At 36.5% G+C, this 23,927-nt stretch overlaps 1 protein-coding gene across 1 annotated transcript in view; it reads left to right on the top strand.

Moving 5' to 3' along the window:
* PLXDC2 (plexin domain containing 2) overlaps positions 1 to 23,927 on the top strand; it is a 469,330-nt gene that overhangs the window by 232,986 nt on the left and 212,417 nt on the right. The window contains exon 5 of the mRNA XM_004757588.3: positions 8,927 to 8,996. Within this exon, the coding sequence (XP_004757645.1) occupies positions 8,927 to 8,996 (70 nt within the window). The remainder of the gene's footprint in view (positions 1 to 8,926; positions 8,997 to 23,927) is intronic.

Genomic DNA, 23,927 nt, shown 5'->3' with positions numbered 1-23,927 from the left:
TCTCACTAAAATAAATAAATCTTTAAAAATATATAATACTAATTTGCACTACCTTTATTTTTGCCTCTTTCCTTTTACCAAGTTATACCCTATTGCTTACCCTAAGGAAAATAGTCAGAATCTTTCATTGTTTGTTTATAAGTTGGCTTCCCATTAGAATTTCTGCTGTGCCTCAGTTTCCAGACCCAGAAAGTGGGTGTCTATTTCCTTATTTACTGGAGGTGCTCTGTTAAAATGCCAGTGGGACTAGAAGTAAACCACCGATAGCCACTCTCAGTTGGTGATGAATTGCCAGGAATGTCTTATCATGCAGCAGCTGCTACCTGAGAAGAAATGCCAAGTAAGGTTCATTGCTGATAAATGGGCCAGGGATTAGGCACCTAAGCCCTAATCCCCTACAGGGTAGATTGTAGAGACAGGTAAGTTTTCTAAGGGAACAAATCCCAGGAGCTGTGTTGGGAGGCATCATTTTTCACAGATTTTGAAAAATCCAGAAGTTTCCAATTGTGGTAAAATGTTAGACATTAGTGAATCTGTATAAACAATATAAAAGGCTCTTTGTAACTTAAATTTTAAATGATTTCCAAATAAAAAGTTAAAAAAGAGACGTTAGCAGAGGAAGATGAAGAGGTAAAACTGAACTTATCCTAAATTTCAATTTCAACCTGTAATCAAGTTTTGAATTGTTTATTTATTCTTCTGATAAACTTGGCCCTCGTTTAATGCCAAATCTTAACATCTCAGTTGAAAGGCAACTTGATATCATGTTTAAATATACAGACTTTGAAACAGGCTGCCTGGATTTGATTCCTCACTTTGCTGACTACTCCTGGGTGACTTTGAGTGTGTTATTTACTCTCTGTTCATCACTTTTCTTATCTGTAAAATGGGAACACAGTATCTACCGTCCCAGGTTGTCATTAGTATTAAATGATTTACCATTTATGCAATGCTCAACTCAGTGGCTGGCATGGTGCTAGAGATGTCCGTTACATTAATGTTAACAATCATCATGCAAACATTTAACCCTTTTAACACAGTTATTTTCCACTGATGAGAAAGAAGGGAAGACAGATTGTAATCAACTGAGGCAAGAGAGGACCTTTGCAAACAGCAAAGGAGCATCCATAGGAATATTTTTCTTGCCCTGCCCTGTTGGAGGTTCACTGGTCAAGGACAAAACACAAGTGTCATTGCCTTTGGTATCCTGTGGTTCCAAGTCACTGCTCAGTGCTTAGTGAGCCACTGCCTGGCTAGCAGGTACCTCTATCCCTCAGTCCCTGAAATGGAAAATTTCAGGCCATATAAGTGTTACCAGGCAAAGTGACAATGTTATCCAGAATGCAGTCTATTTACCCTTTTAACACATTTCACGCTTGCTAAGTTTTCCTTACGACACTCTTTTTATGTTTCAAAGACCATTATGTGACATAGAGCCTTGCTGCTCCAAGTGGGGTCCCTAGGGGCAGTATCAGCAGCCCTAGAAGTTTGTTAGAAGTGCAGAATTTCAACCCCTTCACCCCAAGACCTGCAGAATCAGAATCTGTATTTTAACAAGTACCCCCAGATGATTCTCATGTGCCCTTCAGCTTGAGACGCCTGACGGAATCCACTGCCTTGCTTCTAGAACAGTGTGGAAAAATCCAGACGTGGCTTCTGGTTCTCGTCCTCCTCCCACCCACCCTCCTAGGACTTCTTTATACAATCCTGTTACTCTTTCTCTGTTCCCCTGAACAGTGTTGTTCTGCACCCTGCCTGAATGGCAAATATTCACAAAAACTACTTTGAATAATTTTCAACATGTGCAAATACAGGGCAAGCTACCGCAAGCCAAGTGTTCGCTGGGAACTATGCAATGCGAGAGGTCAAAAGATAGGGTGACAGTTCGCTTCACCTCTAATTCCTTTAAAGAGCATCAGGTAAATGCTCAGTGTGTCCATTTTGTTTGCCAGTATAGGCACAGTCCCATGCAGAGCGTCATTCAATATGCGGGGTTAATTAAGTTCTTAGTTCTGTTAGGAAAAAAGTGCTGAGGCAGTTAGAATTTCTAACTCAGAAAATCAATTCAATTGATGGGCTTTATTTCTGAAAGGAATAGCCAGTCTCTTGTCCTTATATTTACATATTGATTAGCCCCTTTCCATGAACGTTTTGATCTTTTAATTAGGTTTCCAGTGTTTTTAGTCACTGGATTAACAATCATGTCCTGTCCACATGGGCTTTGAAAGGTGGTTAACATTGTATTTTTACCAAAAAAAAAAAAAAAAAGTTTTTCCATGGTCAAAATATTATGAGTTATACTGGCCACTATAGCTGTTTTATTTCTGGAATACACTCAGCTCATTTATGGCCTAAACAGGATTTTTACTTCAGAGGCCATCAAAGAAGTTGGTATCGCTGCTGCTTACAGGTATATGCCCTCTATCACCCATTTTCTCTCTTTAGGAGTTGCTTATTGGGGAAACCCGTCCACTTAAATTTTTCTGTTTCTACATCTGCATACATACATGTCTATGTGCCCACCTTTGTATCCCTCTCCTGTCTCAGTTTATGTTACTGTTGTGAGGAGATCAATTTCAGTGGCCTGGGTGAATAAACCAGTGACAAGCAATTACCATTGAGAATTGTAAAAAAGAAAACAAATGTTCTCTAAGTTTAGAAAATAGGAACCCTGGATCTGTCATTGGAGGGTAGGAAATGGAAGCATCCACGCCGCACATGTGCAAAAAAAAAAAAAAAAAAGGAGTTCAGTCTGTGTGCATGTCTGTTGAGAAGGGACCTGTGTGTGGCCATCAGGCCTCATGGTGCATGGCTCACTGTGGCTCCACCCAGCACGGCTCAGTCCATCCAGGCCCTGAGATCCCGAGTTTCCTTGAAGAACACTGTACATTTTTCAATTTTCTCTTTTTTTATGGCTTTGGCTTCATGCATATAAGCGCCTTCTGACTATGTCTTATTATTACTACATTTTAAAGGAAATTCTTATGTCTACCAAGAACAAAAACATGAATAACTGACAGTATTAAGGGTCCCAGGTAGAAAACACAGTTATGGAAGGTCTGATAAAAGGTAGGAAAAGAAACACCTGGTATAGAAGAAGGGGGATGGAATAATATAGTGATCAAAACTCAAAAGTTTTGGGGTGCCGGGGTGGCTCAGTGGATTAAGCCGCTGCCTTCAGCTCAGGTCATGATCTCAGGGTCCTGGGATCAAGTCTCGCATCGAGCTCTCTGCTAGTGGGGAGCCTACTTCCCTCTCTCTCTTTCTGCCTGCCTCTCTGCCTACTTGTGATCTCTGTCTGTCAAATAAATAAATAAAATCTTTAAAAAAAAAACTCAAGAGTTTTGGGGTCAAACATATGTGGATTAAAATTCTAGCTTTAGTACTTCTAGTGGTTAGAACTTATTATTTTGTTTTGTGTGTGCGTGAAGTTGTTGTTGTTTTTTAATTTCAGGCTTATTAAAAAAACTTTCAAGAAACATTGAAAGAGTTCCCATATAGCTTTTACCTAGCTTCCCAAATGTCAATACCTTATATATTCATGGTATAATTATTGATACCAAGATATCAACACTTGTCCTATACTCTTAACTAATCTGTAGGCCTTGTTCATATTTGTTAATTGTTCCCAGACCATCTGTTTTTCTTATTTAGAATCCACTCTAAGACCTACATTGCATGTATTTGTCCAATATCCTAGCATCCTTCAATCTATGATAGTTTTTCAGACTTTCTTTGTCTTTTTGTGAACTTGATGCTTCTGACGAGTAATGGTCTGTTACTTCATATAATGTCTCTGATTTGGGGTTTGTCTACTGTTCTTCATGTTTTAACATGGGTCTCTGCTTTTGGCAAAAATTACTTTTTGTGGTATTACAGAAATGGTATTTTGTCCTTCATTGTGCATCATATCAGGAGGTACGTGACTAGTGATGTTAACTTTGATCACCAGCTTTGGGTGATGTCTTCCAGATTCTGTTCCTTCACTGTGAAGTTACTATGTTTCCTTTTGTGATGATCAGGTATCTTTTGCAAGATACTTTGTGACTATGCAAATATCCTGTTTCTTATCTTACTTCCAACTTCTAATTTTAGCATTCAGTCTTGACAAATACAGACAAAATACTTGCATAATGGCTGATGTATTTAATGCTAATTCTATTTTCCTAACACCAATAAATATAGTAGTTGTGATTATTCCAATATAACAAACATGAGAGCATCATAACATGGCTCAGAACATAGTATCTAATGGTGATATTGGTTCTATTGGTAAAGCAGTTTGCCTGCATTGATATTAGAGACAACAGACATCCCATCACTTCCAGCTCTTTGTTAGGAATCAAATAGGGAGCTATTTTTGTTTAGGAAACTAGTTCCAAGGAACTATTGCTATGCTAGGCACCTTCGTGTGTGTAATGTAATATTCACCATCATTGACTCAGTGCTTATGAAGGTCCACATGTTATTTGGTCATTTGATCCTTATAATAAACCCTTGAAGAAACGTCTTGACTACAGATGAGCAAACTGTGGCTTAAGTAGGCTAAATAATTTATGAAATCACACAGCTACTAAGCACCAAAGCAGGGATATAATTTCAAGTCTCTCTGAGTCCAAACCCATGCTAGATCATTAAAAACGAGAAAAGAACCATTGCAAATTGAAAAATAAAGCTTCATCAGGCTCCATTAAAAGAAGATTACAAAATGTGTGTTTTCTGATTGGTAAAGGAGGAAGGCTCTGGTGATCGATTCTAAGCACTTATAGGTAAATGAGTTTTATGTGGACTTTACCCAGGTTCAAGAAAATTACTCAATTGTTTTGTGCATTCTGGAAGGATATATCATATCACAATTAAGAAATTAAGTTTATTCATAGTTAGCTACAAAAACGTTATCCTAAGAAGAATGATTATTGAATCATTCTTATTTACTAGATATATAAATCGTATTGGAAATGAGATCATTTATTCAGGTATTCCAGATGAAATCTAGTGTCACTAGATATACTCATGTAAATAAAGCAAAAAACATGATTTTTCTTAAATTTTGCAGTTCCTCTCAATGTTAAGGCTTGCCATAAATAAACAAATTGAAAATCATATGTCTCAAGATTTATTTGATTATTTTTTGAAATGTTTTTGGGAAAAATAATACAGACCACATTTTGCCAATAATAATAATAATAATATCCCACCTATTTGACAGCTACAAGATACAAATGTGTGCTCCTCAAACATCAAATGATTTGAATGACTGAAAATAAAATGTTAAAATATGTAGCTAAATATTAATGATTGATTCATGAATTCATTCTCCAATAAGTGAATTATCCCTAAAATTCTTTGGACACTTTGCTATCATGAGCTCATGAAAGCAGCAATTACTTAAAGTTTAGTCACTACTGATTTTCTTGCAGCAAGCTCCAAGCTCTTTTTATCAGGATTATGTCTTAAAAATGAAATAAACACTTGGGGGAACCAGGAAAGTGAAGCTTTATTACTGTACATAAGATGTCTTTTTAAAAAAGTCTTAAAATAAAAAAGCAGTTTTTATTAATGACATTATAAAAAATGGCCTTCAAGATGATAAATGTGCCCACTCCATATACTTAACTTGTATTAAGAGGCTTCTGTCTTTAAAGTGTTACAGGCATTGGCAAATTAATTTATTGTTGTAATACTGGTGAGAAATAGGCAAACAAGTTAAACTAGAATAGTGTTTACTTAGGATTACAATTCCCGTGTTATTAAAAAAGAATTAGCAGAGATCATAATAATTAGTCTGAAACAGACAGCAATTAGCATAAGAAGAATCTGTAGAAGAGGCAGTAAGAGGTGCAGACACTCTTAGAGGTCTAGTAGGATGGCCCTAATTGAGTCTGATAGTCTGTTCCCAACAGCAATTTTATGGGGTGCATTGTGGGAGATTGTGATGTGGTTTTAAAGGTCACAGTTGTGCATGGCTGTACCTGCCATGAATCTGCACCAGACCACCTGGGATCTATTTATAAACCTGTACAAACTCTTCAAAGAATGTTTCATAAATTTATCCTCCCCCATATGGAGAAGTCATATGTGCTTGCTTGTCTCAAAATTACCATTTCTCCTTTCAAATAATTCACTGCTTTCCACAGAGTGTAAGGAAGTAGCAAATTCAGTTGATCTTATTTATGTCACGCATGCTCTTGAGAATTTCACTTCTGAGCTTTTATTTTATATTTTTCCCAGACTGTTAATTAATAATCACATGACAGGTTTGCTGAACCCTTCGTCCCTCTACATAGATATATTGCTTAAGGGGTGAGATCCAAGACAGGGTAAAGTACAAAGCATGTTTCAATATTACGGTGGCTTTTGTTTACAGTGGCTTTTTGTGACAAATTCCAGGGTTCTGTTAGCCTTTCTGGTTGCAGAAGAGTCCCTTGTTGAATGTACAACTTGGGGTCTTTCTTCTTTATTTTTTATTACGTAGCTAAAGGATGCTTAAGTAATGAATCTTCTCACACTTAACCAAAATAACTCCATACAAACTATCTGCCCCTAAGTCTTTATGTCAGTGTTGATATTTAGAGCACCAACCAAACTGAGCCAAGGCTTAAAGAATATGGAAGCCATGACCAACCAAGGTTGAAAGAGTATGACAGTCAGAAGAGACATCATGTAGCAGTACCAGAGCCAAGGCTTAAAGGTGGCAGTTACAGGAACTAAAAGATGTTCTAGAAGACTGGCTGGAACATAAAATGGGAAGAGAAATTTGTGAGGTAGTAGGGGCCAGTTAGTGTTTGGTCTTAGAACTCATGGTCACTATTTTGATATGATTGTAGAGATGGCAGGATCTAGATTGAATGAAGTGGGGGAGTGATATGCTAGACGGTATGGAGAACAAATTCTAGGGGAAATGGAGCCAAGACACTATGAGGAAATTATTAACCACCTACATTTGGGAACTATTACCCACAGAAAAAATGAGTGGATTTCACAAGTATTGAGAAGGTAACGTCTTTCTAAATTTCCATTGCTAAGTTCTTTATCAGAGTCATTGAGGTTGTCATGGTGGTAACTAAGGTAAACTGGTAATTTATACATGAAAACATTTCAGCCATTTTTCTTCATGATCATATAATAGCAAATTTTCTTTCAGAGCCTATTTTCTTCTCAGAAACAGAGTCTTTAACTTATATACTTATGCACCTCCATCTTCTAAAAATACTGAAATATTGAAAGAATATTTCATATTCTTCCGGTTCATCTGTGGTAGTAAATAATAGCATTTGTTAACAATGTATGTTTAAACCCAACTCTTAGTTTGGAAGTGAGGATGCCTATGGATGGTAAATTTTACCAATTTGCTCATCAGTATGAAAATAAATTAAAATGATGAAGAATGATACACCACAGCAAGTGCCTTTATAAAAATTATTTTTGATGTCTTTGTGAGATAAGTGATTTTGCCATTAAACCTTTTATTTGAGGGCAATTAATAACCACTCATTTCAGTTAGTGCAGTGAAAATGGGTTTTATTGTTGCCATTAGTCAGCAAAAATTAGAAATGGTGATAAACCCTTTCTGAAGATGCAACTTTCATTAAAAAGGAGGAAATGAAAAACTAATTGAAAGTTACTGTAAATTTTGAATCATTAATTTCATGCCAAAATAAGTCATTAGAAATCTCTGATGGATATAAAAAAGCAATCATTTGCAAAATTGGAATGAGCAAAATTCAATCTAGGTGTACTTCTCTGTTTTTTTTTAATTTGTATATTGGGAGAGCTATAATATAGAGACTGTTGAATTTTAACAAAAAAGCCTTTTGCTATATGTAGTTTGTATGTGCTGTGGGGTTCTAAACCAACTAATTAATTCCCCTCAGGATCCTTTTATTTCAGTTGGTCACCTTTGTTATAACTCACTGCTTTTCTTGCTTTTTGTCTAATGATAAAATGTCTGGTTCATATCACTTCACTATGAAAAATCTAGGGTTTTTGTTTTGCCTTGTGTTTTGTTTTTATTTTACTATATATACTCTGTGTGTATATTTATTGTATAAATTGTATGTTGAATGTATAGATATATCTGATATATAAAAACAATAATATATAAATATTTGTCAATAATATAAATATATAATATATACATATAATATATAATAATAAATTAAAATACATACAAATAAAATTAAAAGCCTCAATCCCCTTTTTAGAAAAGAGAAGGGTAAAATTTATGAGCTTTCTTCTCGAGTCTCTCTAGTTTTCTTCTATGCAAAGAAAAGTAGTTCTCTGATAACCAGCATTTTTTTATTCTTCAACTCTGCTTTTGAAAGTGGACATAATATACTAAATCTGGAGAGCTCATCACACCAAAAATAAAAATATCCGCAGGTCTAAATCACAGTGCAGGGTATCTTGTTCCATGAAACTACCTTTCATTATGGGATGTACAGAAAACAAATTGAATGTATAATTACATAAAATACTTTTTTTTGATGTTGTATCCAATGAAACTTGGCAGATAACATGCTCTACTATTTTGGAGAAAACTAATCAAACCAAAAAGAACTGTAAAACTAATTGGTTACCATGAAAACTGAACTGATTCTCAGTGGACAACTAAAAGGCAATAGTGATATTAAGAGAGGTAGCTTAAATTGCAGCAGAAACTTCCAGATTCCTTTTGTAAGCGAAGAACAAACCAACAGACCATCACAGCACAACTTTTTTCCTTCTCACATACTTCGAACACTTAATTACCAGAAAAAAAGAAATCCTTTATTGTCATTTAGGAATCAGGTTCAAATAGCCAACTGCAGTCATAGTGGTGCAAAGTAGAAGCATCATTTTTTTTTTTTTAAGTGGAAGACTTTTCATTTTACATTTACTATTATGCACATTATTGATTTTCTTTTCTGGTTGTTGTTCCTTGCAGAGAGTGAATCTATCTTTCGATTTTCCATTTTATGGCCATTTTCTACGAGAAATCACTGTGGCAACTGGGGGTAAGTGGTTTTCTACCCATTCACTCTAAATAATCTATAGTTTCACTATAGTTATTATTTTTAATTTACTTTACATTTCAATAGGGACACTTATTGGGAAAACTATTGTCTTCTATCACAAAGTCATGGGTATAAATAAAACCTGAGAAAGAGTATAGCTATTGGAAAAACTTTTCAGCAGAAAAAAATTGTAGTTATGATAATTTTCAGCTTAGATTCATCTGTTTTCCTTCTACCTCTTTTCCCCTTCTTTTCCTTCTGCGTTTTAACTCATTTTTGGTAATATGGTAAGATTGTATAAATGGGAAGAGATCTAGAAAAAAAAGGGTGCTTATGGAAGTTGTTACAGTATTTTTCTTTTCTCTTAATGTTAGAATTGATTGACATAAATATATGGACAAACATCACCTCATGTATATTAGCTTCAATTATTTCGGCCCTCCCCCCATGCCTTCAATGCCACTTAGGTTGACTGGCAGCTCATTTGAATCTTAAAAAGAAACACTGAGATTCATTATGTAATCCTTTAGTGTTATTTTTCTGCACAACCTTTGGGAGTTGCTTTAGAGATTAACAATACCCTAGAAAGGCAATTATTGTACTTTATAGTATATCCCAGAAGTCAGGAAAAAATTTAATCCTTAAGTGCTACTAGCAGAAATAAGCAAAAGGCCAGAGAATATCCCTGTATTCTGAGAGAAAAACATAAAAATGGAAGCCTAAGTAAAGATGTAAGTTAAAAGAAATTCAGGCCGAGTGCCCGTGCCTAATTCACCAAAGACCAGAGTCTTTCTCCTGTACTGGGTTTCATGATTGCTCTTTCAAAAGGATAAGAGAGTCCTTTTGATCAGTACTGCCATATTTTAATAGAAGACTTAGAGTTATGTAGGAATCAGAATAAGCTTTGTAGCTGGAAATATCAACAAGCAAATAAGAGTTTTTGAGTATCTACTCTGAGCAAAGGTAAATACAGGTACCTCTGTCTTGGGATTATATAGCCTACTGGACTATTAGAGTGAAGCAGAATGTGGCAGTTCCTTAGAAAATAGAAATCGTGAAATATAGGTTTCCAGGGATGACAAAGCTCAGATATCTGTGAACATTCTGTATAGAGAAATGATTGTTTAAGATCTTCCTTGAAGGATGTCTCAGTGTCAAGGGTCGTGTAGAGGAAGAAGAGTAGGTCTCATGGAAGAATATCTTGAGTAATTACACAGAACAAAAAATGGGTAAGGTATATTTCGGATACCAAATAGTTGAGTTTGCGTGAAGCTGAAAGCGGGTTTACAAAAAAAAAAAAATGTCTTATTAAGATGATAAAAATAGATTGGGACAATTTTATATACTGCCTCAAGAGTCAGTTGGAGTCGTTAGTACTTTTTTAAGGTAAGTGATGAGCTTAGGAAACTGAATCCAGACATTTGTGTAACTCCTTCAAGTATAAAAAGACTGTGTTAGTACACATAATTGGAAGAATATTGCAATAGTTTGTGTGACACATATTGAGGGCCTTGGCAATTCTGTGGCTTCAAACAGAGAAATGATGCTGTCAACCAAAATTACAGACTCAAGCAGAAGAGCAGGTTTTAGGGAATGCCAATGGCTTCAGTTCTGAAACTATTAAATTATGTGTAAAGAAAGGACCAAGTATGGGGCACCTGGGTGGCTCAGTTGGTTAAGCATCCAGCTCTTGGTTTTGGCCCAGGTCCTGATCTCAGGCTTGTGAGATCGAGGCCCAGGTCAGGCTCTGCGCTTTGCATGGATGCTGCTTGTTCCTCTCTCTTCCCCTCTGCCCTATCCCCCCCTCAAATAAATAAATAAAAGCTTTTATGCTGAAAATAAATAAATTTAAATTTTAAAAAAAGCTTTTAAAAAAGGACTAAATATTAGCAAATTCACAGAAGGACCCTGTCTTTTTAAGGAAAAGGCTTCCATGCTGGAGATCCATCAGTCACATTATAGTCTTTGCCAGAGACAATTTTTGGTGTTCTAAGGAAAAGGCTTCCATGCTGGAGATAGGACCATGTCTTTTTGAGCCCACTGTGTATTTCTGTGCTAGTATATTGCATGGCATTTAATAGCCATTTAATTAATATGTTGAAGGAATGAGAGAAAAAGAAAAAGGTAAGATTGACATCATGAATTACATCATGCCTACTAGCATCTTGAAAGTATGATAGAAGCATGGTTATTTTATAATATGGACATTAGGCATATTTTCTGACATTTGGGTTACTGGTGTTCGACTGAATTTCAAAAAGTGAATTCTTAATCACATTTGTTCAAAATCTATACACACAGCGGTAAAAATATGGGCACCTTTGATTTTCAGCTTCTCAAGTTACTTTATCCTTAAAAGTCATGTCAGTGATTCAGCCAATATGAACTAAGATTTCCCTTAGCTGAGTTGGTAGGAAAAAAAAAACCCAAACCAATAGCTATATCATCTTTACTGCTTCAAAGTACCACTTTCCTTTGAAACGATCCTCAAAACAAGTGAAAAATCTGGTGCCTTGAATGATCTCTGTCTTCTTTGAAGGGAACACTAATGCAAAGAAACTCTTTTTTTCTCTATTTAAAATATGCTAGCCTGGAAGTTGCATATATAAACCCATACCCTATTTAAAGGAGACTCAGCTGAGATAATTTACACACTTAATCTGAGTTCCTTCAAAATGAAACCAGAGATCTCCTGAAAGCTTTCAAATAAATAACTTCTTTGCACTTTTATTATTCATTTATTGAGTCAGTTTTGATTGGAGTCCCTATCATGAGAAAGACACAGTGTGTGATACTTCACCATATGCAAAGGAGAAGTTTGGGGTCCTGCTCCAAAGCTTAGAGTCTAAGAAGAGGATGGGGTATATGACTGAGCATAAGAGGAGGCTCACTGTAGATGCTGCCGGGGCGGAAGGTTGTTCTGGGAGGAGACCATTCTTTTTAGGCCAACCGAGAACAGGTTTGTCATACTGGCCTCGAAGGAAGGTAGAGGTTTAGTAGGCAAAGAGGCAGGTGGAAGCGATGTGGAGAGGAATGGGACTGTCCAGACAAGGGGATGGTGAGCGAAGGGACAGCGCTGAACCTATAGTGAACATATCAGGAAGGCTGACAAAATATATCAGTTTATCCTGAATGGAAGGTTGGAGTTAGAGTCTAGTAGAGAGTAGATGGGAAGAGGGATGGCAAATACCTTGAACATTATACATTTGCTTGCTAGCCAGCAGCTATCAGGTGTTCTTGAGAGCAGAGCTGGCCTGTGTTGGCCGGGGAGAGCAGGGTAAGGTGGGGGGGTGTGGGCAAGAAGGCAGTCCACAGCAAGGATCTGGTATCTCCGCAAGGTCCGCCGTGCCTTGGCCAGGGTGGGTGCAGTGAAGAAAGACGGAGGGGGCAGCGCAAGACACAGTGTCGGGTTCTTTCATCATAAGGGCTGTGGAGGTTTCTAGGCAAAAGGATCTGTGAGGACACAGTGAGTAAAGCTAAGAACAGCTCAAATGGGGACTTGTGAATAGAGTTTTGATGGATCTCTTCTGTGACTGACTAGGTGTGAGAGGCAGATGGACCTATCTGACAAATGCTCGACAGATTGAAAAAGTTATTAACTGTGAATGGCTTTGGGAGAAAAGTAGAAACTGTGAGTGAGGTTAAGTCAAGTTGACTGTAGGCCATTCTAAAGAGACCAGGGACTGGGATTTTTAGGTAGGGACACGTGGGTGTCTGTGAAACAGACATGAATATTCTATTGACTGTCAGTTCTCTTCGATTGTGTCGATAGATTCCTCTTGAACTTGATTTTACATTAGATTGGGGGAAAAGAAAGTGAAATGTGAAAGTGGATATTTTCAATCACAATTTGCTTCATTCCTCCCACACCGTTTTCCCATTTCCCATGCCTCCTTAAAATCCAGCCCCCACACCTCCCCTCTTTCTCTGTTCACATAGACACAAATTTCTTTTTTTTTTTTAATATTTTATTTATTTATTTGACAGAGAGAGAGAGAGAGATCACAAGTAGGCTGAATAGCAGGCAGAGAGAGAGGAAGGGAAGCAGGCTCCCCAGTGAACAAAGAGCCCAAGGTGGGGCTCAATCCCAGGACCCTGAGATCATGACCTGAGCCAAAGGTAGATGCTTAATCCACTGAGCCACCCAGGCACTCCTAGACACAAATTTCTTTAAGACTGAAATGACCTTAAAGATGTCTTTGTTACGGGCGCCTGGGTGGCTCAGTGGGTTAAGCCGCTGCCTTCGGCTCAGGTCATGATCTCAGGGTCCTGGGATCGAGTCCCGCATCAGGCTCTCCACTCAGCAGGGAGCCTGCTTCCTCCTCTCTCTCTCTCTGCCTGCCTCTCTGCCTACTTGTAATCTCTGTCTGTCAAATAAATAAATAAAATCTTAAAAAAAAAAAAAAAGATGTCTTTGTTACTGCTAAGACCAGCACCATTTCAAAACAGAAAATAGTTGAAAAACACAGACATCTGCCTAAGTTATTGTGATCCATCTTTATATTTAAATATGTATGTATTTAATTATGAACACACTTAAGTTTATAGTTAAAAATGGAAATAAAAACTAAATATCTGGCCATTTATTTATAAATTATAAGCATGAGTCTTTGTTAAGCATTTTAATTTTCAAAAGCTTCAATCATCCATACAAATAACAAAATGAATTGGAAATACCATCTTATTTTCTGGTTCACTGGTAACAGAATTTGAATGCACTCATTTATCTTTTTACTTAAAAGATACTTCAGAATACAAATATTCCAGACATTAAAAAACTAGTACTCTGTGCATCTCATAAAAACATTTCATTAATGATACCACTAAGCTGTGTTATTTGAATATATATCACACTGCTTTCATTCTCTTGCTTTATCAATATTCTAACTGGTTCTTTTTCATTATTAGGCTGCTTAGGTGATATTTTAAATATTTCAAAAAGTAGATTTAAAAAAAAGTAGATTTAAGTGTAAGGATTCGATTTTTTTTTTTTTAAGATTTTATTTATTTATTTGTCAGAGCGGGAGCGAGCATAGGCAGACAGAGTGGAAGGCAGAGTCAGAGGGAGAAGCAGGCTCCCTGCGGAGCAAGGAGCCCAATGTGGGACTCGATCCCAGGACGCTGGGATCATGACCTGAGCTGAAGGCAGCTGCTTAACCAACTGAGCCACCCAGGCGTCCCAGGATTCGATTTTTAATTCTTGTGACCATCACTTGAAATATCTTTTTCATGAGCCCATCCTGGGTACATCATACTAACTACAATAACACAAAATGTGGGGACGGGTAAGTGATGCATTCAAAATCATGGGGAAGAGAAAGGGTGACAATATCCACATTATTCTGGCCCCAGGATTTAAGTATGTAGACAGATGCTGGTTTGTAATTAAAATAGTGTGTGGAATTGCTGGCAGTTGTATGCGAGAATCGGAATCAAAGATGACATAAATTAAAAAGGTAATGATGAACATGTATTACTCACCTTGATTGTACAAAGGATTTGCCCTCCCTTCCCTTCAACATGAATATCTAATTGGAGGTTTAATGAAAAAAAAAAAAAAACTGCTTAGAATTTTTTCTGAGGGTACAAAAGCAGTTTTATTCACCCTTCTCTGTTTTCTTTATTCTGTTGTGGTTTTGTTATTGTTGTTGTTGTTTTTTAATATACTGACATACAGCACTATTTTCATGTAAGGTATTGAATATAAATTGATTTTATTTTATTTGCTACATGATAACTAATGAAATAAAAAATGTTCATTATGGGGCGCCTGGGTGGCTCAGTGGATTAAAGCCTCTGCCTTCGGCTCAGGTCATGATTCCAGGGTCCTGGGATCGAGTCCCACATTGGGCTCTCTGCTCCATGGGGAGCCTGCTTCCTCCTCTCTCTCTGCCTGCCTCTCTGCTTACTTGTGATCTCTGTCTGTCAAATAAATAAGTAAAATCTTTAAAAAAAATGTTCATTATGTCATCAGTCTTTAAGATATGAAAAGTCAGAGCATGGCATTTAAAACATCAAAAAGACAAAAGTAAAATATTTACCTTCCTTCTTTCCCTGCCTCCTACTACATGCATTCCCCTCCCAAAAAAAAAAAAATCACCATTACCCTTTGAGCTGTGGTATGTTAAATTCAAATTTAGAGTAATTTCCTGAATTTGGTGTATAGTCATTCACTTTTTTTTTTTCACTTTAAGTCCCCAATAAGGGAGGTTAAAAAAAAAAAACAAAACACAGTGTGTATTATTTTGATTGGGTTTTCTGGATATGTATTAGCAAATCTTCCAGTTCTTCTTTTGTTCTCACTTTCAAGTAGTCATATTTTAATTGTAGTTCCAAATAATATTTCATACTTTTTAGAGGGACTTGATTAATAACAGTTATAACAAACTTCTTCAGAGTGGAAGAGAGTTCATTATTACTTATGATGATTGATTTATAAATACCAAGTCTGTCATCTTTCAAGTGTATAACCTCATGGAACAGAACAGAATGCATCCATTAACTTTCTGAATCTAGTGAAAAAGTGAATGGAGTTATTTTGTCTTTTAATATTATTATTACCATTGTTGTTATTATTAAGAGAAAGCAGAAGTTATGGGTCTCTGGAGATCTGATGCATGAAGGGAAAGTACTAAAGGGATAGATGCTGGACAAAATAAAGCCATCCCATTCGGTTCACTAATTTAAAGTAACAAACAAGATCTCAAGGATTCCTGGACAGAAAGATAAGTTTTGTGATGTCTGCTTTGCTGTATCTAAATGATTCTCTGTGAAGTCCCTCTGAAAACCTGAGACAGTTCATTTGAGCAGTCCTCCTAGATGATTCATTGTTCCCCAGACTGTCTAGTGTCCAGAATTAAATTCAGCAGATTCACCAACACTGCTACATTTCTTTCCACCATGACTTTATGAACTGCATGTTCTCAAGCCCCTTTGTTTCTTCTGGGTATTGACACATCATATTCCATTAATTGACTCTTTGGGACCGAGGTTAAGTGTGGCTGGAGATTAGAGCAATAGGACTGGGGCCACCCAGGAAATAGACTCAAGTCATTAGGAATGATCAAGAAAAATCTGAGAGACAGAAATATGGGCAGAACAAAGGAAGAAATTTCTAGAATAGTACCTTCCTTTGCCATGACAGCCACAGAGGAGTCTACCCATCCCTGGTGCTTAGACATTCACCTAGGAACACTTGCCTCTGGAAAGCACCATTTATCCTTTCAGGGATCCAGGCTTTATTTGAAATATTGGCAACAAATATTTTGCTTGCATCCTGTCCTAGTCACTTCATCAATAATTCAGAAAAATAACAATATTGCACAGATGCTCAAATATATCACCCAAATGAAAACAAAATGTGTCTAGGTAACTAATTAGTAAAGTAGCAATGCACAGCAGGTTCTCCAACGTTGTCTGATCCTGGAAAAGAAGGGGAAAAATACTAAGCACTTGAGGACTGACTTTGGACCCAAGCCAGTTCAGGAATAAATTCAGAGAAGCTCCCTCAATTCCCCCTGAATTTTGGAGAGGTAGTCTGGCATCTAGGTTAAGATAAACATACTGATATTCAAATCAGAATATATAAGTTTATAAGTCAAACTAGTCATAGCTGTTATAATCTTTAGGAAATTACTTTCTATCTGTCTTGCCTCAATTTTCCAGTCTATAAAATAGCATAATAAAAGTACCTAACCCAGAAAGATTTTTGTTCAAGTTTAAGTTAACTAATAATCTGTTATTGTTACCTATGTCATAGAAAATGCTAATTAATAGCATATATTATTATTACTACTCTTTTATATATATACTTTTTCTCTTTTATCCATTTCAAAATACTTCCTTCATAAAGCTGTGCTTGCTTCTTAAAGTAGTTTGTCATGTTTTCTTTGATGTCATTATCCATATCTCAGAGAACGTCTAAAGACTTAACTTGTCATTATCTCCATTTTAAAGGCTGACTCATCCATTCAGGAGTGGGAGGTATAAAGGGTCTAGATGACTTGGGATGTCCTCTTCATACGCATAGGCATATCTGTCATCTGTAACTGTAGTGCAGATCTTCTCTAAAGACTTCCCAGTACCAACATTCTGTGACTCTGATTATCTCACCAAATGTAACAATTTTGTAACACATGGCAGAAGAATCTTGAAATATTTCTCTAATTGTGGTACGATAGGCTGTAACTGGATAGCAGGCATGATTATCATCAGCAGGCCACACATATCATGCTCCCTACTCTACCCTTTGTGTGATAAGAACTTTGAGGACAAGTCATCAAAGCATCAGGTTAGTTATGGCTAACTGATGGACATCCCCCCCAGCAGCATCTAGATGGCCTTTTATGGATTTGAGAGTCACTTAATTGCTAATAACCAACTTGAAAATGTACTAAACACCCAACCACAAATGCAAAATGAAGTATTTCTCTAGTTAAATTTATGTGTGATGGTTAGCCTTTGAATAAGGAGACAGATTTTCTTATGGATAACCATTATTTCAACGCTCACCATTATTTTCAGTTTCTTTTCTTAATTCTTAATACTTCACAGAAAACTAGTAGGTGTACTATGAAAACAGCTCAAAATGATGTTCTCATTTCAACTGATACAGCTCTGAGGCTTAAACATAGCATTAAAAAATAATAATTCTAAATGTTTTGTTGGCTGTTTCTAATGGGGTTATGGTAGATTAAGATTACATTGTTGGTCTGACTAGCTGAGGGGCTACAGAGATATTTTTATTTAATCTTCTTGGATTATTGTTCAAATGAGAGGTTTCTGCTGAAGGCAAAGAAGATTTAAAAAACACTTTTTAACTGGTTTATTATCATTTTCCACAGCTACTTTAAAAAGCAAGCATCATTTTAGTTAATAATTTGCAGAGAAAATCATAGCACTTTTAGATTACTCTAGAAAAATAGGAAATAAGGAGAAATTGGAACAACTAGATTTTGAAAAAAAAAATAAAAGGATTATGTAACTGTTAAAGAGTAAAAGCTCTTTAACATTTTTTAATTATAGCAAATATAAATAGGGTAAGATTTACCATTTATGGGTTGGCCATGAAGTTTTAGTCATTAAGTCAGCTCTGACTTTTTTTTCTCCTGCTTTTTTTTTTTTTTTTTTTCCCCCTTTGAGGTAGTAATTCTCTGAGTTATCAGTTTCCTCCACAATGCATTGAAAACACAGCTACCCCCAAAACTTTACACCGGTGCACTCCTATAAGCAGTGTTCTCTATTCTCTCTTTTTACCTTTCCAGTTCTCAATAATTAGAGATTATTTTGGAGAATTTTTTTAAAGCTACTTTTTTTAGCACTAGATAAAATCGAATAAAACTGATTATACAATTTGGAAATTATTGAGTATTCCTAACTTATATACAGTTTAAAAACAATAAGACTTAATGAGGGGCGCCCCTGTGACTCAGTCATTAAGCATCTGCCTTCAGGTCAGGATCCTGGGGTCCTGGGATCTGAGCCCCACAGTGGGCTCCCTGTTCAGCAGGAAATCTGCTTCTCCCTCTCACACTCCCACTGTTTATGTTCCTTCTGTCATTGTATCTGTGTCAAATAAGTTTAAAAAAATCTTTAAAAAAAAAAAGACTTATGAAATGTTACGTAACTAAGAATTAAAGTTTAAGGTGGTGTGTTAACATGGAAAGAGTGCTCATGATGATGATTAAGATATAAAATTGCAATTACGTACAATAGTATTTATTTTAAAATACCATGCAAATAAAATGGAAGGAGAAACAATGCTGGTCATTTTGTAATGGTGATTATTTTTCTGTTTCTGAGTTTCCAAATGTTAAGTTGAAAATAAGGTCATATTTCAATCCTTATATTTATTATTATAAAAAGTAAATAGGAATCTGACTTCTTTTCAATGCAGATGGCTACTGGTTCATTTTAACACCATTTATTTTTTGTCTTTATCCCACTAATACACAATGCTATTGCTAAAGTCTTTTAATTTTCATAGAATTTGAAATATATTATGTGGGTTAACTTGATTTCTTCTCTCATAAATATAAAATACACTAGAAATATAAAATACCCTAGAAGAAAACTAGAGAGAATTCCTTTGCAATCCTGAATTGGGACTGTTTTACTAAAAATAATACAAAACCCTGGGGCTCATCGTGGCTCAGTCAGTTAAGCATCTGTCTCTTGGTTTTGGCTCAGGTCATGATCTCAGGGCGGTGAAATGAAGCCCCACACTGGGCTCCATTCCCAGTGCGGAGTCAGCTTGAGATTCTTATCTCCTCCCTCCCCCTCTTCCTCTACTCCTGCCCCTCTGCTCCTTCCCCCCACTCACATCAGCCCTCTCTCTCTCTCTTACCCTCTCCCAAAAATAATAATAATAATACAAAACCCAGAAACCATAAAAGAAAATATTGATAAAACTATGTATATCAAAATTTGGTTCTATTAAAAAGTCATGACATTCAAACATCAAAAGTTAAGAAAAAGGAAGTAAAAACCAAGAAAAGTATTTACCACACACATGACAGTCAGCGAGCTATTTTCCTTAATATATAAGGAGTTATTGTAAGAGAAAGATAAATATGGCAACCAAGCAATGAGCAAGTGGCAAAGGCGATTTATTAAAAAGGAAATTACAGGAACTTCTGATCTCAGCTCCCCATTACAAAGACCTTAGATGTTGTCATTCTCAGTCCAACAATAGGAAAAAGTTACCTAAGCTGAAAATCAGTAACTTTTGTGGGACCCATCAGAGAGCTGAGCTTATAAGACAAACCACCCTCCCTAGAATCTGGAAAGACAGGTGTATCCAAAGAGACGTAATAGGTGTCTGATTACGTGGAGCAGAGGCCACTGGCACCACAAATTGGTAGTAACATTTAAATGGTAATTTCAAGAGTTGGAGTGTGGATAAACCTAAGAAACTCCTGGCTTCTCTGGTCTTAGTGGGGGCCCTTAAGCTTTTATGGGCTTGACTTCCACAAGCCCTGTCAGATTCTCAGAGTAAAGATCTGAAAAGGGTCCCCTCATGGCTCTGCTGGGAGAGAGGAAGAGTAATCACTGTGAAATACATATAGAACTTTCTCCAAAACAAAGGCCTAATCTGTGGGAAAGGACTTTTTTTTTCCCCTACACCTTAGCCTAGCTAGAAGATGCTTTTGTATTTCCTCTAGAGCTACCTCTAGAGCTACCAGGGGAAAATAACAATAACAATAGATGCTGAACTGAAGTCAGGGCTTCCAGGAAATAGACTGAAAATGTTACAGCCAGGGTGGGGGTGGGGGATACTACTCCAAATGGAAACACCTTTGAAGTTCACAGCCCAAGAACATGGGTCCATTAAAAACTAACAAACTTCTAAAATGGAAATTTGAAGGGAAAAAGTACGGGGAAAAAATCAAACATCCAAGAACTATGGGACAATAATAGAAAATGTAACATAAACATAACAGGACTATCAAAGGAAAAGAAAGAGTAGAGAAGAAATATGTGAAATAATAGTGGTGAAGAACTTTCTAAAATCACAAACAGTCATCAAACCTGGAACTCACCAAAAGCCAACCAAGAACACAAAGTAACGCTCCTAGGCATATATTTTTTTAAACTGGAGGAAAAATTAATAAATAGATAAATGAATGAATAAATTAATAAGCAAGCAAGCAAAGAGAAAAGGCTTAAAAGAAAACCACACCTGACTTCCAGACACCCAACCAGTACCTCTCAAAACTGACAAGGTCATCAAAAGCAAAGGAAAGTCTGAGAAACTGTCACAACCCAAAGGAGCCTAAGGAGACATAACGACAAAATATAATGTGGTATTTTGGGACCTGGAACAGAAAAAGGACATTATGTGAAGCCTAAGAAAATCAGTATGTTTACCTAATAACTTTGGTGGTAATTATGTATCACTGTTTAATTAATTTTGACAAAGATTCTATACTGTTAGATGTTAATGGTATGGGAAACAGGGTGTCCAGGATATTGAAAGGCTCTGTATTACCTTTGCAACTTTTCTTTAAATCAAAACCTGTTTTAAAATAAAAAATATTTTTAAAAGGGAAAATTTAAAAAATGGCTATTAAACATGGAATAATATGTCATCTCACTGCTAATAAGAGAAAACAAATTAAAACTATATATTATTAATTATATATAAATATTAATTATAATATTATATTATAAATATTATAATATTTATAATTAACTATAAATATTAAGTATATATTATATTATTATAAATTAAAACTATATATTATTTCCACTCATGTGGTTTGAAAAGATTTTAGAAGAGCAAGTTGGGGAAATCAAAAAGGTTTTTTTAGGATATGGAGAAAAAGGTACTCTCAAGCATTACTGGTGTTATTGTCTATTAAAATATAAAATGTGTAACTGTCACTGCCATTTCTAGTTCTAAAAATGGGTCATCTGGGTGCACTAGATGGGTCATCTAGGTAAACTAATGTATAAGGATGTCTGTTGCTAAAAATTGGAAAAATAATCTGAGCATCTGCCAATGAGGATGTTCAGGTTAGGGACAGGTGAACTAAAGGTTTGTGTACCCATGGGATGGAGTACCCTGGAGTCTTTGAACAGAATGAGATCATTCTCCATGACTTAGTGAAAGAAGCAAGGTGCAGAACAGTGTCACAGAATAAATGTATGTGTATGCATGTGTATATTTACAGGCATGTATTTCTGCATCATAAACTATTGCTGAAATGATCTGGAAGAATGTATATATGCTTTCAAGTGCATAGAAAAATCGAGAAGGACATACAAGAAACTATTAATAGTATTTAACCTTAAAGAGGAGAATTGGTGGATTGCTGGAGACCAGGAATACAAAGGGGATATAATTTTCACAATCATTTTGCATTTCAGGTCATTACTATGTGCATGTATTACCCTTTCAAACACCATTAATATTTAAAATTCTTACTGGTGTAAGAATTGATCAGGAATAAATTGCTCAATACATGTATTTCTTTTCATTCAATATAATCCTATATATTTATCAAACAAAATGAATATGTTAAGAGTATGAGGAATTTGAGAGGCAGGGCAGGAGGTTGTGTGGGGTAGGGAGGGAACAAATGAAACAAGATGGGATCTGGAGGGAGACAAACCATAAGAGACTCTTAATCTCACAAAACAAACTGAGGGTTGCTGGGGGAAGAGGGTTGGGAGAAGGGGGGTGGGGTTATGGACATTGGGGAGGGCATGTACTATGGTGAGTGCTGTGAAATGTGTAAGCCCGATGACTCACAGACCTGTACTCCTGGGGCAAATAATACATTGTATGTTAATAATAATAATAAAAAAGTATAAGGTATAAAGCTTTTTTCATTACTTTTATTTCACAGTTTCTTATGTTTTAGAGTTATAGATAGTGGCAAGTGTTTATAAAATTGCCAATTTAAGAATATTTGCTTAAATTGTTTGCTGAAGGATTTATCAATACCCTCTTAAAACATAGAAACCACAACTCTCTTGATATCTCTGATGTTCCTGAGAGTAACCTGAGTTAATATCAAATTATGGAATATGGCAGGAAAAGGAGGGTTGAAAAGAATTTTAGTGATTTTCGGTTTAAATGCTATAGTAAGGGATGCCTGCGTGGCTCAGTTGGTTAAGCGGCTGCCTTTGGCTCAGGTCATGATCCCAGCAGCCTGGAATCAAGTCCCACATCGGGCTCCTTGCTCAGCAGGGAGCCTGCTTCCCCTCTGCCTCTGCCTGCCTCTCTGTCTGCCTGTGCTCACTCTCTCTGACAAAGAAATAAATAAAAAATCTTTTAAAAAATAATAAATAAATAAATAAATGTTATAGACTAATAGATATCTCAGTCTAATTAATGAACAACACATTTTTATGTTATTAGCAACTGCTTAGTTAACACTATAATGATTGCAAACTGAAAACAAATTCCAGGATATTTTCTGAGGAGAAATAAGAAAATGTGACTAGTTTGTATCTGTTGTAAGAAGCCTTGCAGATTTAGAAGCAGTAAGCACTGGGGTTCTGGGAACAGACCAACAAGGAAGGGCAAGAGAATTAGAAATGAGTAAGGCCAGAACTGGTGGAGTTCCTCTTTCAGTGGCCTTGGGATATTTTTATTTCAGGATTTGTTATGGACTGAACATCTGTGGCCCCCAAAATTCATATGCTGAAGCTCTAACCCCCAGTGTTATTTGGTGTGGAGACGGATCTCTAGGAACGTAATTAAGGTTAAATGAGGTCATCATGGAAGGCCCTGGTCCAATGGGATTAATGACCTTGTACGAAGAGACACCAGAGGGGTCATTCTCTCCCTGGGCACATTCAGAGGAAAGACCATGTGAGGACTTTGTGAGAAGGCAGTTGCCTACAAGCCAGGAAAAAAAGCCCTTAGTAGAAACCAAAACTGGCTGGAACCTTGATCTTGGTCTTTCTAGCCTTTCCAGAACTATGAGAACATTAATTCCTGTTGTATAAGCCACTTAGTGTATGGTATTTTTTTATGGTGTTTTTTTATGGAGCCAACTAATACAGATGTCCAAAGGGCTTAGTAACTTTTGTCTTCAAACTCGGCAGGAGTCAACTCCAGAATACAGATTTTCTGGAACATTGTGACATTTAAGTTCTCAGCAATGTCCTAATTCTTCGGAACCTGTCTTTTAGCCAAACTATAAGAATCAGGAGCCAGTCTCCTCCGAGAAGCAGAAGCTTGTCTGGATTTCAGGACTGGCTACATCAGGGTGGTAGAATGAGAAGGGAGAGTGATAGGTGCAGGCAGCCCAAGCAGAGAGTTATTGTGCTTCACCGGGGCACTGTGGGAGGTGGGCAGATGGCGGTGAAGGCATCAGGTCAGGGACTGGTGCAGGCCAGAAGGGATGAATTCCAGACCCCACAGTGGTTCAGAAAGAAAGACACGAAGGACAGCAGACTGCTGTCGGCTGCCTTCAG

The sequence above is a fragment of the Mustela putorius genome, unplaced genomic scaffold (assembly GCF_011764305.1).
Source record: "Mustela putorius furo isolate JIRA1106 unplaced genomic scaffold, ASM1176430v1.1 tig00000827_pilon_pilon_pilon, whole genome shotgun sequence".
In the NCBI taxonomy this organism is placed as follows: Eukaryota; Metazoa; Chordata; class Mammalia; order Carnivora; family Mustelidae; genus Mustela; species Mustela putorius.
Note: the sequence above shows the minus strand (reverse complement) of the source record. Positions and strands in the feature narration are given on the sequence as shown.